Source organism: Procambarus clarkii, chromosome 32 (genome assembly GCF_040958095.1).
Source record: "Procambarus clarkii isolate CNS0578487 chromosome 32, FALCON_Pclarkii_2.0, whole genome shotgun sequence".
In the NCBI taxonomy this organism is placed as follows: Eukaryota; Metazoa; Arthropoda; class Malacostraca; order Decapoda; family Cambaridae; genus Procambarus; species Procambarus clarkii.
Genome location: NC_091181.1, coordinates 16,808,986 through 16,827,398, shown reverse-complemented (window position 1 = coordinate 16,827,398; position 18,413 = coordinate 16,808,986). Strand labels below are relative to the sequence as shown.

General features: G+C 38.5%; 1 protein-coding gene across 1 annotated transcript in view; it reads left to right on the top strand.

Moving 5' to 3' along the window:
• LOC123749655 (probable glutamate receptor) overlaps window positions 1-13,907 on the top strand; it is a 294,522-nt gene extending 280,615 nt beyond the window's left edge. Inside the window, exons 10-12 of the mRNA XM_069334972.1 lie at window positions 5,982-6,081; window positions 6,359-6,488; window positions 13,655-13,907. Of these exons, the coding sequence (XP_069191073.1) occupies window positions 5,982-6,081; window positions 6,359-6,488; window positions 13,655-13,744 (320 nt within the window). The 3' untranslated portion in view covers window positions 13,745-13,907. The remainder of the gene's footprint in view (window positions 1-5,981; window positions 6,082-6,358; window positions 6,489-13,654) is intronic.
• Window positions 13,908-18,413: the final 4,506 nt, after the last annotated feature.

The window sequence follows — 18,413 nt, the reverse complement described above, 5'->3', positions numbered from 1 at the left end:
ACAAAACAAATGGTAAATTATCGTCCCAATATCTGGGTGAATCTTCCCCAGTTGCTTTCAACATTTTCTTGAGAGTTTGGTGGAACCTCTCGATTCCCCCTTGACTCTGAGGATGGTAAGGACTGGAAAAATTATGCTGAATACCAAATGAATTAAAACAAGTTTTAAATGTGGTGGAACAAAAATTACTCCCATTATCCGTTTGAATTATACGGGCCATACCAAATAATGAGAAAAATCGTTCCAACTGCCTTATAATGGTTGAAGCTCTAATGTTACGTAAGGCATATGCTTCAGGGAACCTGGTGGTCATCATACATAAAATTGTAAACATATACATATTTCCGGATTTGGTACGGGGTAAAGGTCCGACACAATCCAGTATCACATGAGTAAAAGGCTCCTCTGGCACTACAATAGGCTATAATGGTGCTCGTGGCACAGTCTGATTAAGCTTACCAACAGTTTGACACACAACACAATTGTGGCAATATCTGACCACATCTTTCTTGAGTTTTGGCCAATAGAAAAATTTACAGATCTTATGATACATACTGGTAATGCCATGATGGCCTCCCATCAGGTCAGGTCAGGCAGCTTGCAATACCTGCTCCCTATACTCTGTTGGCACAACGAGCTGGGTTTTAGACTTACAATCATCTGATGAGGGAGTTCCTGGTGGTCTCCATCTTCTCATCAGACATCGATCCTTGAAATAACAACCCGTACTCTCCTCCAAAGTATCAGTGGAGTCGGCTGCTACTGCATAACACTCAGCTAGACTGGGATCAGTACTCTGTAACTTATACAAGGTCTGGAACTCTACAGCTGGAGCGAGCGGGAAAGGAACTGGTACCTGGGCAACCTCTTTCAGACCATCTGGGTCAGAATAAATTAGGGCTTTGGCAACGGCCTCACTCTCGACATGAGCGTGAGCTAAAAATGTATCTTCAAGGTCCACCTGCACCTCCCTGTCTGAAGGGGTCCTGGCCTCGAGAACATCCACCTTGGTAGTAGCAGGACTTACCACATTTTGCTTACCCATGGATCTGGTCACAACACAGGCTGGATAAATGACACCATCATCCGCATCTGGTTGAGCCAGTACTGCACTAGGTTTAGTAAACATAACAGGACAATCGGTCCCACTAACTTGACACTTGTCAAAATCATTACCTACAATGATATCAATCCCAGAAATGGGCAACTGCTCACTGACTGCTACAGTGCACCAACCTGGTGTAATAGAAGAATTCAGGTTAACCATAATTAATGGTACACGCTGGATATGGCCTCCAAGTTCTTGCAATAACACTACCTCTGCAGTGTCTTCTGTGCTAACATCAGTAAGAACACGGTGAGATATTAAAAACTGGGAAGCACCAGTGTCCCTTAACAACTGAACTGGTTTCCAGGTTCCACTGGTACATAATAACTCTGCCCATTGTGGTGTACAGTCTCCGTGGTGTAGTGGTAAGACACTCGCCTGGCGTTCCGCGAGCGCTATGTCATGGGTTCATATCCTGGCCGGGGAGGATTTACTGGGCGCAATTCCTTAACTGTAGCCTCTGTTTAACGCAACAGTAAAATGTGTACTTGGATGAAAAAACGATTCTTCGCGGCAGGGGATCGTATTCCAGGGACCATAGGATTAAGGACCTGCCCGAAACGCTACGCGTACTAGTGGCTGTACAAGAATGTAACAACTTTTGTATATATCTAAAAAAAATAGGGTTCCCTAATGTAGGTATGGATCAAAATTAGTCATCCACTTGGGCATGACTGGAGCAACATTGGCATTAAAGGTTTGCAAACCCCTACTCATAATCAGACCAGTTGGTCTCAACTCAGGGTGCAAAGCATAACATGAATTTACCACATGACCTCTTCTCCTGCAATGTGTGCAATATCTGCTAGTGGTCAAAACAACCGAACCAACTGCAGGCCTTAATCACTACATTACTTGAGGTTGACAACCCTGTCTGTTGTTTCTCAGATTTAGGCTTTACTGAAGAAGGGTTAAGGGGAGAAGGTGAAGTAGCTAGTCGAGTCTGGAAAGCATGATTTTTAGGAGCATAATAATTAGTTTTAGCATTATAATGATTAATTGGTGCTCTAAAAGGCACTCTAGTAAGTAATTCATGCTCATCAGCTAGATTGGCTAGTTTCATAAGATCAGTGGTTTGTTTATTTTCAGCCATAAACAAAGCTAATTTCTCTGGTAGACATCCCAATACTTCCTCAGTTACTATGAGGTCTCTCAAAGTCTCAAACTCTGCAATATTAAGTGCTTTAACCCATCTATCAAAGTGATTTAATTTAACTCATACAAAGTCAGAAATAGTCTGGTCATGTGCTCTTTGTAAGCTTCTAAATTTTTGTCTATGTGCCTCTGGGATCTGCTGGTATGCATTTAAGATGCTCTGTTGAACAAATTTAAAATCGAAAGAATTCTCAGCAGACAAAGATTCAAATACCTCCTGAGCTTTACCCTTAAATTGTCCTTGTAAAATACCAACCCATTGATCAACAGGCCAGTTCATGTTGACTGCTAATTTCTTAAAATGCAAGACAAATATTTCTAGCTCTACTTCATTAACCTTAGGTAAATCTACATGTTTACTGTACTTAGAAGAACTATTTGTACTCTCTGGATTATTACTAGTGTTACCTAGCCCTGCCGCAATTCTCTGCTGTTCCAACCTGTTATTATTTTCAGCCATGCTCTGCTGAATTTCTAATTGTTTAGTCTGTTGTTCGGTTTGTTTAGTTTGCTGCTCTGCTAGTCGTAGCTGAGCCTCCAACTCAAGGTGTCTTTGCTGGTTCTGCAACTCCAACCTCTGCTTGTCTGCTTCCAGCCTTGCCATTTCTAATTTAGTCTCCATCCCCAACTTTAAGATTGCCACCTTTTCATTTGACTCTTCTTCTAACTCTCCTAAACACTCCTTGTCAAGTCTCTCCTCCTCCACCAAGTGTGTGACAATAACTCTTAACACTTGAGCCTTGAACATTTTACTGGAAACTGCTAGGTTCAATTTATCAGCCAGCAATAACAAACCAGACGTCCTCAAGTCTTTAATTTTACCAAAATTTGGTTGCTTTACTAGCACAACAACCTGATCCTCCATGGTTGGCTCAATTATCATAACTTAACACTTGTATCAACACTGAAAATTATGCTTGGCCTCTGGCACAAGCTGAACACTTACCTCAAATCGTGAAGCATTGAGAAGTTTTCACAGCAGCTCAAAACGACAGAGAAATTTACGCAGGCTTGATTAGGTGTCACTAGATAATCACAGAGTACCTAGGAAGGCAATTGTTATTAATACTTAGCACTGTCAATTGTACATACATTACAGGGAATTAAATTTAACATCCCGGACAGTGGCCCTCATTTTGTTACGACCCTCGATCTCTGGGTATGGTTCTTCTGTTGCAGTTGTAAATAATAAATAAATAAATGTTTATTTAGGTAAGGTACATACATACAAGAGATTTTACAAAGTTTGTTGGATTAATAGATAGAGCTAGTACATACAATGCCTAAAGCCACTATTACGCAAAGCGTTTCGGGCAGGAAAAACATTAAAGACTAAAGCTTAATACTAATGGGTATAAAGAATAAAATGTGTTGAGACCAATAAAAATAAAGATAAAAGAGGGGGGAACATGGCTGAAGAAGCAGCACAAATACAATTACAAATTATTACAGACAAACAGCGTTGTTTAAAAAAAAACAGACATGGGTTGACAACAGAGGGGTAAGGTAGGTTACAGGGAGTTTATTAGGTAGTGCTTCGTTTTTATCTTAAACTGGTTGAGAGAGGTACAGTCTTTAACATGGTTGGGAAGGTCATTCCACATTCTGGGTCCCTTGATTTGTAGAGCATTTCTAGTTTGATTAAGTTGTACTCTTGGAATATCAAAACTGTATTTATTTCTGGTGTGGTGCTCATAGTTTCTGTTACAACCTTCAATGAAGCTTTTGAGGTCAAGATTGGCATTACAGTTCAGCGTTTTATATATGTATAATACACATGAGAGAATGTGCAGTGACTTAATATCTAAGATATTCAGAGATTTGAGTAGGGGTACCGAGTGATGTCTGGGACCAAAGTTGGATATTGTCCTAATAGCAGCTTTGTGTTGAGTAATTAGAGGACGTAAATGATTTTGGGTAGTAGAACCCCAAGCACAAATACCATAGTTGAGAAATGGACAGATGAGGGAGTAATAGTCACCAGGGCAGGGCGGGGTACATAATATCTGATCTTAGAAAGAATGCCAACAGTTTTTGAAACTTTTTTTGATATATTTAGAATGTGTCCCTGGAAATAAGTTGGTAATATATAATAACATACGGCCTTGCCTCATATAAATGTCTAGGGGAAATAATGCAACTGATACTAACAGAGCAATATACTTTTAGATAGGGGTAACAAAGAAACATACATGGAAAAATGCAGGTAGCCAGAAATATTCTTACACCATTAATTAATCTTTCAATAGCACTGTATAACATAAATCACTTCATATCAATACAAATGAATAGATGGGTAATCTCATAATAGTCTAACCAGAGAATCAGCCTTGTAGGATAAGAAATAAAACAAAGATCCACCAACTTAACTCAACCATGTCTCCACCCGCCAGCTGTACGCACGCAACTGGCAAAATCCTGGCTTGCCAGGGCTGCATCCTACCAACATATGAACTAAGCATCCACATAAACTATTGTGAAAATTCTGCTAACAAAATGTAGTACTAATAATCAATTCATTATTAATCTTAAGAGTATATAATATTGTTACATTACTCAATAGAATTTAATGGCAAACAATAATGAGAATTAATCAAGGTTGAACTATAAACACTCGCTTGACAACAAGTTCCCACACTGGCCACATCCAAATATGGTCATCCCCCCACACGGAAGAAACCAACAGGAAATAACTTGCAAAAAGCCTCATACAATATAATGCAACTCAGGCACACTACAGCATGCTACAATATATACCATACAATAGTCTATAATCCTACAACTGTTTACTATACTAATTATAGAACAAGACAATAAAATATATAAGCATCAGGAGTATGTTAGAATCCTTATAAGATTCGTAACAGTGATCACACTATTAATTGAGATGGGGCGAAAAGCATTACCAATTACAATGGCTTTGTGGAACGGAATTTAATTTAGTCTGCCCTAATTAGTCAATATCCAAATCTTCTCAATATTAGAACTGGTATGTACAAACTAGACCCAGTTTTAAGTTACAATATTGCACCACAGTCTAAGAAAAAACTATTATAGGGAGAGTTACATTGTCTCATAACAATATATTAATATATTTTGTGTGTGTTCAATGAGGCTTTTTCTTTAATCGTTTATTCTTACCGCTTAAATCCTTCTGATCACTCTAAGCTAATCTATACCTATTCTGGTTAATTCTTTCCCCAGGAGATGATAGTCAGGATCTAGTGTCTGCCTCCACTCTTTCTTTGTAATTTCTTTCAGTTCGATGTTGACAAAGGCCCAGATCGGCCGAAACGTTCATCTTTCTTTTCCATTTCTCTTTGGATTTTCCACACACACTTACACATACACACACACACTTATATATATATATATATATATATATATATATATATATATATATATATATATATATATATATATATGTATATATATATATATATATAATATATATATATATATATATATATATATATAAATATATATATATATATATATATATATATATATATATATATATATATATATATATATATATATACATATATATATATATATATATATATATATATATATATATATATATATATATATATATATATATATATATATATATATATATATATATATATATATATATATATATATATATATATATATATATATATATATATATATATATATACGTATATTAGTATAATGACATTTTTGTCAACAGGGCGCTGTGACTTCTACTCCTCAAGAGAGAGGTTCCTGCCGATGACGTTGTCTCTGATCGGTCAGAGGAACAGTCCTCTCGTCCCAGCCCTCAGTAAGAGGTGATCATTTTCTGAAGTGAAACAGTAAGAACTTTTATTCCACAATTCAATGGTTCTCATTTTGTCTGATTATTACATTACAATACACGATCCTCACCATAATTTGTATATATGGCAGAAAATCTGTATATGATTCACATGATCTGCCGTAGGGGAATGGCTCTCACATAAAGGCAGCTGATGAGGGGTATCATATCGGTGTGAGATTTTGTCATGCAAGACAATGGTGGGTGATGGGTCATCAATTGAAGGTTACCTAGTATGTTGTCTTGTGAAGGATCGTGTCGCTGACGGAGGCCGGGTTGTATGACCAGTGGTTCAAGGACACGGTTACCAATAGTACGAAGTGTGCTCATCCCGCCACCAGGATCACCGTCAGCACCACGCTCTCCCTCACCAACCTCTGGGTAGAGTATCTCTCCCTCTCCAACCTCTGGGTAGAGTATCTCTCCCTCGCCAACCTCTGGGTAGAGTATCTCTCCCTCGCGAACCTCTGGGTAAAGTATCTCTCCCTCGCCAACCTCTGGGTAGAGTATCTCTCCCTCGCCAACCTCTGGGTAAAGTATCTCTCCCTCCCCAACCTCTGGGTAAACTCTCTCTCCCTCGCCAACCTCTGGGTAAAGTATCTCTCCCTCGCCAACCTCTGGGTAAACTCTCTCTCCCTCGCCAACCTCTGGGTAAAGTATCTCTCCCTCGCCAACCTCTGGGTAGAGTGTCTCTCCTTCACCAACCTCTGGGTAGAGTATCTCTCCCTCGCCAACCTCTGGGTAGAGAATCTCTCCTTCACCAACCTCTGGGTAGAGCATCTCTCCCTCTCCAACCTCTGGGTAGAGTATCTCTCCCTCGCCAACCTCTGGGTAGAGTGTCTCTCCTTCACCAACCTCTGGGTAGAGTATCTCTCCCTCTCCAACCTCTGGGTAAAGTATCTTTCCTCCCAAACCTCTGGGTAGAGTATCTCTCCCTCGCCAACCTCTGGGTAAAGTATCTTTCCTTCACCAACCTCTGGGTAGAGCATCTCTCCCTCAACAACCTCTGGGTAGAGTATCTCTCCCTCACCTACCTCTGGGTAGAGTATCTTTCCTCCCCAACCTCTGGGTAGAGTATCTCTCCCTCACCAATCTCTGGGTACAGTATCTCTCCCTCACCAATTTTTGGGTAGAGTATCTCTCCCTCACCAACCTCTGGGTAGAGTATCTCTCCCTCTCCAACCTCTGGGTATAGTATCTCTCCTTCACCAACCTCTGGGTAGAGCATCTCTCCCTCACCAACCTCTGGGTAGAGTATTTCTCCTTCACCAACCTCTGGGTAGAGTATCTTCCCTCGCCATCTTCTGGATAGAGTATGTAAACATTCACACTCTCAGTATATTCAACCCATACTGCAATAATGATAGCATCTATTGCTACTTAGCACTGTTATTTCTACTATTTTGTAGCACTGTTGCACACATCAACAGTTCGCGTGTTAGTATTACCGGACAACAAAAAGATCTCACAGAGTGTGTGTAGCAGTAGCGATAAACGGAATGTGCCCTCTCTTAGGCCTATTTTATTAATCCTAAGAAAAATTTTCACCATCTTAGTTCTAATTTATTGTATACTGTATATATATATATATATATATATATATATATATATATATATATATATATATATATATGTTTCATTGTATATGACCGCATATTCTGTATTTATTATTTTCTGGTTTAGGGCTTCTATCCCTCTAACTATTTTCTTAGCATCAGGGCTTAATTGATGCTAAGAAAATAGTTAGAGGGATAGAAGCCCTAAACCAGAAAATAATAAATACAGAATATGCGGTCATATTCAATGAAACATGTTTGAAAGAAAACCTGCTGCCAGTATACACCAATATATATATATATATATATATATATATATATATATATATATATATATATATATATATATATATATATATATATATATATATATATATATATATATATATATATATATATATATATATATATATATATATATATATATATATACATATATATATATATATATATATATATATATATATATATATATATATATATATATATATATATATATATATATATATATTTATATATATTAGTATATTTTGGTAGCAGTCTTTCCTGTAGACATATTTTATTAAATATGACCGAAAAAGTAAGATTAATAATTCTAACACGAATTTTCTCAATCTTTCGTACATTATGCTTCACTGTTGGAGGTAAATCAAAAATCACTTCTCCAAAATTCATTTTTATTTCTAGTCTGACGCGACACGGGCGCGTTTCGTAAAACTTATTACATTTTCAAAGACTTCACAAATACTCAACTGATTAGAACTTGCGTTTCCCTGATTTTATATCTACATTTGAGTGAGGTGGGAAGGGTGATGTGGCATTACATTTGAGTAAGGTGGGAAGGATGATGTGGCATTAGAGGATATTAATAGGGTATTAAAAGTATCAACACAAGACAGAACACGAAACAATGGATATTGAATAGAAGTGTTTGTAGAAAGCCTATTGGTCCATATTTCTTGATGCTTCTATATTGGAGCGGAGTCTTGAGGTGGGTAGAATATAGTTGTGCAATAATTGGCTGTTGATTGCTGGTGTTGACTTCTTGATGTGTAGTGCCTCGCAAACGTCGAGCCGCCTGCTATCGCTGTATCTATCGATGATTTCTATGTTGTTTACTAGGATTTCTCTGGCGATGGTTTGGTTATGGGAAGAGATTATATGTTCCTTAATGGAGCCCTGTTGTTTATGCATCGTTAAACGCCTAGAAAGAGATGTTGCTGTCTTGCCTATATACTGGGTTTTTTGGAGCTTACAGTCCCCAAGTGGGCATTTGAAGGCATAGACGACGTTAGTCTCTTTTAAAGCGTTCTGTTTCGTGTCTGGAGAGTTTCTCATGAGTAGGCTGGCCGTTTTTCTGGTTTTATAGTAAATCGTCAGTTGTATCCTCTGATTTTTGTCTGTAGGGATAACGTTTCTATTAACAATATCTTTCAGGACCCTTTCCTCTGTTTTATGAGCTGTGGAAAAGAAGTTCCTGTAAAATAGTCTAATAGGGGGTATAGGTGTTGTGTTAGTTGTCTCTTCGGAGGTTGCATGGCTTTTCACTTTCCTTCTTATGATGTCTTCGATGAAACCATTGGAGAAGCCGTTATTGACTAGAACCTGCCTTACCCTACAGAGTTCTTCGTCGACTTGCTTCCATTCTGAGCTGTGGCTGAGAGCACGGTCGACGTATGCGTTAACAACACTCCTCTTGTACCTGTCGGGGCAGTCGCTGTTGGCATTTAGGCACATTCCTATGTTTGTTTCCTTTGTGTAGACTGCAGTGTGGAAACCTCCGCCCTTTTCCATGACTGTTACATCTAGAAAAGGCAGCTTCCCATCCTTTTCCGTCTCGTAAGTGAAACGCAGCACGGAACTCTGCTCAAATGCCTCCTTCAGCTCCTGCAGATGTCTGACATCAGGTACCTGTGTAAAAATGTCGTCAACATACCTGCAGTATATGGCCGGTTTCAAGTTCATGTCGACTAAGACTTTTTGCTCGATGGTACCCATGTAGAAGTTTGCAAACAGGACACCTAGGGGAGAACCCATAGCGACCCCATCTACTTGCTTATACATGTGCCCATCCGGGCTCAAGAAGGGTGCCTCTTTAGTACAAGCTTGGAGTAGTTTCCTCAGAATACTTTCTGGCATGTCAAGAGGAGTACAGGCTGGATCACGATACACTCTGTCGGCTATCATTCCGATTGTCTCGTCCACAGGTACGTTGGTAAACAGCGATTCTACGTCCAACGAGGCTCTTATCCCTGTGGCCCGTGCGCCCCGCAGTAAGTCCACAAATTCCTTTGGAGACTTCAGGCTGAAGGCGCAAGGAACATAAGGAGTCAGCAGGCCGTTGAGTCGCTTCGCCAATCTGTACGTGGGTGTGGGTATCTGGCTAATGATTGGCCGAAGTGGGTTTCCAGGCTTGTGCGTCTTGACATTTCCATACGCATATCCAGGTTTATATTCCCCAATGATCTTTGGCAGGTGGAGTCCGGATTTCTTGGCGTTCACAGTTTCGATCAGTTTGTTGACCTTTGCTTTTAATTCGGCTGTAGTGTCCTTCGTTACCCTTTGGAACTTAGTTTGGTCAGAGAGTATGATGTTCATTTTCGCCAGATATTCGTCTTTTTTAAGAATGACATATATTGGCGACTTGTCACCTCTCCTGACAACTATCTCCTTGTTCTCACGAAGGCTTTTAGCTGCCGCTCTAAGCTCAGGGGACAGTATGGTGCTTCTGTAGTTGCCTCGATTCTTTCCTCCTTCTGCAATAAGTTCTGCTTGTAAGGTATCTTTGGTAGTGACCTTCTTTTGTGTCTCGAGGTCGAATATGTCGCCCAACAGAATTTCCAACTCCACTTTCCGGGCCATTTCACTCGGTCTGGACATAACATGACAGTTTATGCCCAGATTTAGGAGAGTGACTTGGTCCTCAGTGAGGTTAATTCCTGCAAGGTTCAGGAAGCCATCTCTTGGTCGTGGAATTGCCATAGGTCCTCCATATAATGTTGTTAGTTTCTTGATAATCCTTGTTTCAGTGCTGAGGTGATGTTGGTCTGTGAGGATGTCGAGGTGTTGTTCAATGCGGGTACGGATACTATGGTCGATGTTGCTATTTCTCCACTCGTTTGTAGCATGAAGTAGTTGCGTTTTTTTGTCTTTGATTTCATTCTCTGCCTTGTATATCTGATCACGAATCAGATCCTGGCGATATTTTATCGTGAAGGCTTGATTCCTTGCTGCTGGGTCGTGCACTTTAACATTAGTATATTTTGGTAGCAGTCTTTCCTGTAGACATATTTTATTAAATATGACCGAAAAAGTAAGATTAATAATTCTAACACGAATTTTCTCAATCTTTCGTACATTATGCTTCACTGTTGGAGGTAAATCAAAAATCACTTCTCCAAAATTCATTTTTATTTCTAGTCTGACGCGACACGGGCGCGTTTCGTAAAACTTATTACATTTTCAAAGACTTCACAAATACACAACTGATTAGAACTTGCGTTTCCCTGATTTTATATCTACATTTGAGTGAGGTGGGAAGGGTGATGTGGCATTACATTTGAGTAAGGTGGGAAGGATGATGTGGCATTAGAGGATATTAATAGGGTATTAAAAGTATCAACACAAGACAGAACACGAAACAATGGATATTGAATAGAAGTGTTTGTAGAAAGCCTATTGGTCCATATTGTAGAAAGTAGAAAGCCTATAAAATATGATAAAAGCCTATGATCGAAACTGTGAACGCCAAGAAATCCGGACTCCACCTGCCAAAGATCATTGGGGAATATAAACCTGGATATGCGTATGGAAATGTCAAGACGCACAAGCCTGGAAACCCACTTCGGCCAATCATTAGCCAGATACCCACACCCACGTACAGATTGGCGAAGCGACTCAACGGCCTGCTGACTCCTTATGTTCCTTGCGCCTTCAGCCTGAAGTCTCCAAAGGAATTTGTGGACTTACTGCGGGGCGCACGGGCCACAGGGATAAGAGCCTCGTTGGACGTAGAATCGCTGTTTACCAACGTACCTGTGGACGAGACAATCGGAATGATAGCCGACAGAGTGTATCGTGATCCAGCCTGTACTCCTCTTGACATGCCAGAAAGTATTCTGAGGAAACTACTCCAAGCTTGTACTAAAGAGGCACCCTTCTTGAGCCCGGATGGGCACATGTATAAGCAAGTAGATGGGGTCGCTATGGGTTCTCCCCTAGGTGTCCTGTTTGCAAACTTCTACATGGGTACCATCGAGCAAAAAGTCTTAGTCGACATGAACTTGAAACCGGCCATATACTGCAGGTATGTTGACGACATTTTTACACAGGTACCTGATGTCAGACATCTGCAGGAGCTGAAGGAGGCATTTGAGCAGAGTTCCGTGCTGCGTTTCACTTACGAGACGGAAAAGGATGGGAAGCTGCCTTTTCTAGATGTAACAGTCATGGAAAAGGGCGGAGGTTTCCACACTGCAGTCTACACAAAGGAAACAAACATAGGAATGTGCCTAAATGCCAACAGCGACTGCCCCGACAGGTACAAGAGGAGTGTTGTTAACGCATACGTCGACCGTGCTCTCAGCCACAGCTCAGAATGGAAGCAAGTCGACGAAGAACTCTGTAGGGTAAGGCAGGTTCTAGTCAATAACGGCTTCTCCAATGGTTTCATCGAAGACATCATAAGAAGGAAAGTGAAAAGCCATGCAACCTCCGAAGAGACAACTAACACAACACCTATACCCCCTATTAGACTATTTTACAGGAACTTCTTTTCCACAGCTCATAAAACAGAGGAAAGGGTCCTGAAAGATATTGTTAATAGAAACGTTATCCCTACAGACAAAAATCAGAGGATACAACTGACGATTTACTATAAAACCAGAAAAACGGCCAGCCTACTCATGAGAAACTCTCCAGACACGAAACAGAACGCTTTAAAAGAGACTAACGTCGTCTATGCCTTCAAATGCCCACTTGGGGACTGTAAGCTCCAAAAAACCCAGTATATAGGCAAGACAGCAACATCTCTTTCTAGGCGTTTAACGATGCATAAACAACAGGGCTCCATTAAGGAACATATAATCTCTTCCCATAACCAAACCATCGCCAGAGAAATCCTAGTAAACAACACAGAAATCATCGATAGATACAGCGATAGCAGGCGGCTCGACGTTTGCGAGGCACTACACATCAAGAAGTCAACACCAGCAATCAACAGCCAATTATTGCACAACTATATTCTACCCACCTCAAGACTCCGCTCCAATATAGAAGCATCAAGAAATATGGACCAATAGGCTTTCTACAAACACTTCTATTCAATATCCATTGTTTCGTGTTCTGTCTTGTGTTGATACTTTTAATACCCTATTAATATCCTCTAATGCCACATCATCCTTCCCACCTTACTCAAATGTAATGCCACATCACCCTTCCCACCTCACTCAAATGTAGATATAAAATCAGGGAAACGCAAGTTCTAATCAGTTGTGTATTTGTGAAGTCTTTGAAAATGTAATAAGTTTTACGAAACGCGCCCGTGTCGCGTCAGACTAGAAATAAAAATGAATTTTGGAGAAGTGATTTTTGATTTACCTCCAACAGTGAAGCATAATGTACGAAAGATTGAGAAAATTCGTGTTAGAATTATTAATCTTACTTTTTCGGTCATATTTAATAAAATATTTATATATATATATATACTTAATACTAGGCCTAGGAAAATTCACATATGGTTCTTGCCTGCTTTCTCGGGCTCTCTAAAAAATATATAGCATAAACAGATGTCTTCTTTGGGCAAACTATTCTAAATTGTTTTCTTCCATCCGTGGTTATAACAGGTGATATATAGATTTTGGATACCAGGTTATTGCATTATATATGAATGCAAGTGTTACTGTATAAAAGAATTCGGTGATCGTGAATGTAATATATCAATATGATTGAAAAATCGACGATCTAAATATCGCACTTCTTCTTATGTAACAGGGCATGTTCGTTGTTCTCGTGGGCGGCCATGTTGTGGCTGGGATTGTTCTCTGCCTCGAGGTCCTCTCGCAAATCTCTTGTTCGAAGTGATCAATCAGCGCTGTGCCTGGAAATTTTCAGTCAACACTTAGTCTCCAAGTCAGCAGTCAACACTGTATCTCCAGGTCATCAGTCAACACACTCGCTAGGTCCGCAGTCAACACATTTACCTTTTAGGGTTTCTATTGGCCTTGAGAGATGAGACTGTTTGATCTCAGACTTGCATAAGATAATGAATAATATTGATGTTTAATACATTACTCATAATTTAAATGCATATTTTCTGCAAATATGTTTCAATAAAAACAATTTGAGTAACGATGTTTTAATACCTGACCTCGATATCAAAATGATGAGGAAGAGAATGGAAACGCATTTTGTTACATACTAGCTGTATCTGGTCACAGCAATCTTCCCATCTCCCTGTCCTCCCGACCATTTCCGACTTCCCCGTTCCCTCATCCTCCCCACTTTCCATCCCTTCGGCCTCCCCCACCATCCCTCACTCTACAGTCCCCTCGTCCTGGCCCACCTTACCCCCCCCCCCTCCCCCGTCCCTTTGTCCATTGTCCGATGCGTTCCCAAATGATCCGATGTTCCCATTACTGAAAATTAAGAACAGTTAAAAAAAACCAAACGATAAAAAGTAAAAAAAATAACCTATACTCACAAAATGATCGGTATAGAAAACTACACAGCAAATCAAATCAAATCAAAATAAAATAAATCGAAATCTATGAAAATTATATTTATCAATGCAATTGGAAACATTGAAATAAAATCGTAACATATGTAGTATAGCATGTGTTGCTTTTACGTGTAACAGATGGCGCTGTTTTTCCTTAAAAACCTTGTTTTTATTTGTCACATCTATATAGTATGTATATAAAAACACACACGTATTCAAATGGAACGTTGTGTTAAAATTTCAAAGCAATCAGTGAAGAACTTTCTGAGATTTCAGTGTGTTTCTCTTACGTCCAACAGATGATGCTGTTTTCTAAAAAAAACATGTTTTTACCTGTCTCAGGTGTGGCATGTATATAATAGGTAAATAAAAACATGCATGTATTCGAATGCAATGTATCAAAATTTTAAAGCAATCGGTAAAAAGGTTCTGGAGCTTTCGCTCACATGAAAAGCAGTTTTTGAAAAAAAAAAATGCTTTTACCTGTCAAAGACGTGACATAATGAAATGAACGGTATGGTAAACAACACAGCTCAATTCCATCGCAATGCCACACAAAATAATTAAATCAAAATTAAAATAAATTGAAATCTATAAAAATTCAATTTATCAATGCAATTGGAAACATTGAAATGGAATTGTAACTTATTTAGTGTAGCATGTGTTGCATTTACATGCAACAGTTGGCACTGTCTTTCAAAAAAACATGTTTTTACCTGTCACAGGCATGGCATTTATATAATATGTATATAACAACATGCGAGTATTCGAATGGAACGTTGTGTCAAAATTTCAAAGCAATCGGTGAAGAACTAATGGAGATTACAGTGTATGTTGCTCTTACGTCCAACAAATGGTGCTGTTTTTCAAAACAGCATATTTTTACGTGTCACCTGTTTTTACCTGTTACCATGGAGGAGTTGAATAAAAAGCGATCAAAATGCATTCTATTGAATTCAAATTAACTTGATAAAAAATATCGACAATAAACATTATTTGATTTGTCAGTATATTATGAAATGATAATTATCTAAAGCATAACATTAAAAGCACACAAATAGATTTGAGATATCTCAGAAACTCTACATCCAGTCGCAAAAAATTCCCACATCACTCATAAATTGCTTAATGCAACAAACAGAAATTAAAATGCTGCTGTTTTGTATTACTTCTTATATATATTAAATAATTTAGTTAGTCATGAAAGGAATTATGTATGTGTCCAGAAAACAAGATTATTAATTTCCGTATCGCCCACATCTCATTCCAAAACGTATTTACCTAATTTAATATTAAAAATCAACAGTTTGAAGATTAAAACAACATAAATACAGCTACCTCAATTAATTACATAGTCAATTAATAAATGAGTTAAAACAAACTCCTCCTTCCAATTATTAAAAAAAAACGTATCCGGGGTAACTCGTTCGTGAGCGGGAGAGGGTGGAAGCCATGACGAATGTGGACTGTGTTGTGGAGAGACTAAGACTCCACAACGACAGCAACCAGACTTCCAGCTTATCTAGTATGCAGTGTAATTCTCGAACTTAAGATAGGGCTGCTAATTATTGCTACAACTATGCTACACTTAGGAAAGTGCATAATTACCTGGATTACAACTTTATCTTGTTTTATGGTCATATTACGTTTATAGAGGGAAGATATCAGTTATGCCTCATGGGAACACATCTGAATGGGTAAAAATCTATGAGCATTAATAACTATTTCCATTCATGTCATACCTGAAATATAGATGTTGTTAGTATTTTTTACGATGTAACCAAATTACGATGTATTTTGGCAGGTAAATTGTGACTACATGATGTGATATCTGGACTGAGACAGAGGTCACGTTACTGAGGAAATATCTGATGCTTGATAGCCAGACCACATTCAAAAAAGACAGCTGAGCTCGTCTCATATGTTTAACTAAAAATAGTTAGAAGTAGAATATCCTCTAGTAATAAATCTACTATCGATTAAAATTGAAAAGATATAATATACTAGAATAAGCCCCCCCCCCCACGCCCGCTAAGTTTGTACAGTGGAAGTTTATCTGTGGAATAAACCTTAAATTATAAAGTCCGCTTTTGAATAAATAAATTAACTATAATTAATTTAATGAAGAATAATTAATAACAAATAAATAAATAGAATAAATAAATTCTCATCGGTAGATTTTCCCACATTCTTTTGGTCCTTTGTACATAGATCATAAATATGATCTATTTATGAACTAGTGCAATAAATTAAACAAATTAAATTGCCAGTCAATTCAGACGGCTAAATAACCAGTAACCTAACATAAAAAAAATCTTAACAATATCGGTGCAGGCGGTAGTGTTACTGAAAACAAAAAATTATAGCAGTATTACTTGCTCTAGGCCTTAATACATGTAATTAAGGAGCTAAATACATGCTACCAATAAATACAGTATGAACCATACATACGTACCACCAAAATTATCGCTCAGTCCAGTCTTCTACTGGACGGACTGCAGCAGCATGTAGGTTTTATAGAAATAATATTTGCACATAGACTGTCAGTGTCAGGTTAAACAACTGGCTGACCTTCACACAAGCAGAACTAGCAGCATTACAACTAGCTACTAGTACATTAAAAAATATTGGAGGAGGAATAATATTTTGTGATTCAGTCTGCTCTTCAAGCAATCGAAAACTTCTCCTGGAAGATCGACAGCAAGAACCTCATACTACCAATTATAAATTATCTAATTGCTCCACAGAGTAAAGGGTCTCGAATCTCTTTTATATGGATACCTTCACACATAAATATTACCCATCATAATGAGACATTGCAGCCAAATTAGCATGAAACAAAGATGAAGTTGAATTAGACCTAGGTATCCCCATCTCTACTGTCAAAACTGTATTGATTCAAACACTCAGGTCTGATAGGAAAGAAATTACTGACTCCCAACGACCTAAAGGTACTAGTATTAAAAGCTATGATTTGTTCAGATCTGAAACCTATATCTATGGGCAGCATAAAACGTCCACCAGACTGTGCGACACAGTGGTTGCAAGGATCACGTTGGGATACCGTTACCTGTGGCAGGTGGCTACAGGTGACGGATCTCCCAATCCTGAGCACTCCAGGTGCAAACTCTGTGAGCAGGAACTGCGGCATGATCTCCCACACTACATCACCGAATTACCAGTTATTAGGCCTTTCAGACCAGTTGGCATGAGGTACCTGGAGCTTTGCAATTTATTCACTCTCGTATTCTTGAGGATATCCTCATATTGAACCCAAAATTTGCCAGTGCAGGCTACTAAACATATGGCCCTGTATGACTAACCATCCTGCGAGATGGGGGCTTTTATTACCACTGCTACCTTCTTCTCTCTTGTGTTGATGATATCCTCAAAATCCATCCGGAATCTGCCAGTGCAGACTGCCTATCACCTGTCTCTGTATGACTAACCATCCTGTGTGATGGGGATTTTTTAGCATTACGTAGTTAGCTTTTTTGACACATTGTACTCAATTTCACATAGTCTAGGGTAGCTGCACAAATGCAGAAGTACCTCATGTTTTAATAAAAAAAAGTACATTTTATCCAGGTAAATTTGTGTTTTATTTCTGCGGATTTCTGCAAATAAATTAATTCAATCAAATTGTTGCTGTCTTTCACAGAGTTTACTTCACTAAATTTGTGTTTTTTTTTCTGCGGAGTAGTAGCTAATAAATTAATAAATTCTAACTAAACACCAGAGATTGATGGGATGCTACCAACATTAGTTGTATATATTTTTCCTCTAAGTAAGAGAATCATTGAACTTATAAAATAAAAAATAAAACAAAAAAAAGATATATTGCACTCTCTCTCCTATTGCACATTATATTCTAGTATAATGGTTGGATATATTATCATTGACTAGTGTTGAATTAAATAGGGAACAACCTAGTTCCAATTAATTACTGTGCCAACCTGCATTATGGTAGGATATATTACCATTGACTGGTGTTGTACTGAATAGAGGACAACCTAGTCTCATTTAATTATT